Source organism: Hordeum vulgare, chromosome 2H (assembly GCF_904849725.1).
Source record: "Hordeum vulgare subsp. vulgare chromosome 2H, MorexV3_pseudomolecules_assembly, whole genome shotgun sequence".
Lineage (NCBI taxonomy): Eukaryota > Viridiplantae > Streptophyta > Magnoliopsida > Poales > Poaceae > Hordeum > Hordeum vulgare.
The window spans coordinates 5,932,572-5,934,462 of NC_058519.1; the positions used below are offsets into that span (position 1 = coordinate 5,932,572).

The window sequence follows — 1,891 nt, forward strand, 5'->3', positions numbered from 1 at the left end:
ACATTTTTTAACACTAGATCGAACAAAATCTATTATTGGTGTTACAAGCAATATACATCTCAAATAAGCAAAATGCATCAATCAAACAAACAAGCACATACATTTGAACACAAAAAGGATCTCTGCCTATCTACAAGACTTTTATAAACTAGACATGATTATCAACTCATCCAAATTCAACCAAAATTTCCATATAGAGATATATACTTCCCTTTTCTAATGAATGTCCACATCTCCTGTCTGGCTAGCAAATGATGTCCCAATTCAGCTCAGGGTTGTCGAACACCTCTGTCAGAGACGACACGTCCAAGTCCTGCTGGTCAAACTTTTCAAAGTCGGTTACTGCTCCAGCCATTTTGCCACTTTGAATTAGATCCACACTAGGGTCAATGTTTGCGGCATTTCTTGTGATGTCAGCCCTGCAACTATGATGACCATAGTACACAACAATGTACTTTGCAGTTTCATCTTCACAATTAAGAGTTCCATTATGATCCTGTTGTTGGATTGTCTTGGTTGTTGAGCAGTTCCGTTCCGTGTAGGCGCATCTGTAGTAGCTCCTGTTTAATTGCAAGTTTGATTAGTTATGCATTACAATGAATAATTAGTTGCTTCATAACATGTAAATATAACAACTACTTTCATTAGCGAAAGTCAACAATCCGAAATGGTTGAAAGAAAAGATATCCAAACGACTGACTAGGTCATCATGCGAGAAAGCTAGGAACGTGAAAGAGCGCGACATGGACATGACATGCCTAACTTTACTGCGATGGCCTAAGCCTAGTCTTGCCCTTCATCCTCCTCGCCATCCACTCTCCATAGATCCAAATATACTTGGAGAAATTGTGAACAAAATAGAATATCGAGGGAGGAGACAGAGGATATGCGGCGAGGATTCCCCAAGAGTGAAGAAGGGAGAGAGATGGTAGCAAGAGATCTATTGGGATGTGTACTAGGCATGTTCGAGTAGTGTAGCTAATCGCGACGGCTCCCCTTCCCCTCAAAACTATGTACGATTACGGCATTATGCTGGTTCATAATATATCTTTGTTGTTCGACGTACATATATATCCCTGGCGATTCCCTCCAATTGTTCTTCATAACAGAACCGTTAAGTCTCAATCATCTCAGATAAGGGCAGTAGAAATGTAGGTTGATGTAGTAGTAATGTGACGATATATAAGCTTGAATGAACTATTTAGGAGTAGTATATGTACCTAGCATGTTGCCTCCCGTTGATGTTCTTCTGCCCATATTTTCTCCAATGATGGCCATCGTAATGTGGAACAATTGTTACAAGTGATCTTGACCGCTTTTCGTTGTTCCTCCTACATAGCATGGGTTCATATATATATAAGTGGCAAATAATTAATTAGCGAGATACATTTTTTTATAAGGAGGAAACGAGCCCCCGGCCTCTGCATCAATTGATGCATGCAACCATCTTATTAAAGATAAAATAAACAACGTGTGATGTTCACGTAGCTCCACGCTCGACAGCTCGAGGTATGAAATAAAACGAAAATGAAATTGAAAAAAAAAACTGCCACATCCGGCGTGCGTAAAAGTAGACTACGATGCCTATACACCTAGCCTATTATCAGCACGCCATCCAAATCGGTTGAAGATAATCCGTGAGACCATCTCCCATCGGTTGCACCCAATATCCATACGTCCCCTGGAGTCCACATGACTGAGTAACGACCACGTACGGATCCAAGATGTTGCTCTGAAGATAATCTGCAAAAAATTATTGAAGTTCTTGCCATTAAAAGTTATATCATTTCTGGTATTCCATATAGCCCAAAACAAAGCACATATCCCAATCCCAATAAGTTTAGATATTTTAATGTCAACTCCGTTGAGCCACGTTGTAAATATTGAGCTA

At 39.9% G+C, this 1,891-nt stretch overlaps 1 protein-coding gene across 1 annotated transcript; it reads right to left on the minus strand.

The window, feature by feature from the left end:
- Nucleotides 1–244: 244 nt before the first annotated feature.
- LOC123429083 (probable WRKY transcription factor 38) lies at nt 245–1,585 on the minus strand. Its single transcript, XM_045113148.1, has 2 exons — nt 1,221–1,585; nt 245–560 (listed from the first exon to the last, which is right to left on the minus strand). Exons 1-2 carry the CDS (start codon nt 1,340–1,342, stop codon nt 245–247), a joined length of 438 nt encoding a protein of 145 aa, XP_044969083.1. The 5' UTR covers nt 1,343–1,585.
- Between the last annotated feature and the right edge of the window lie 306 nt (nt 1,586–1,891).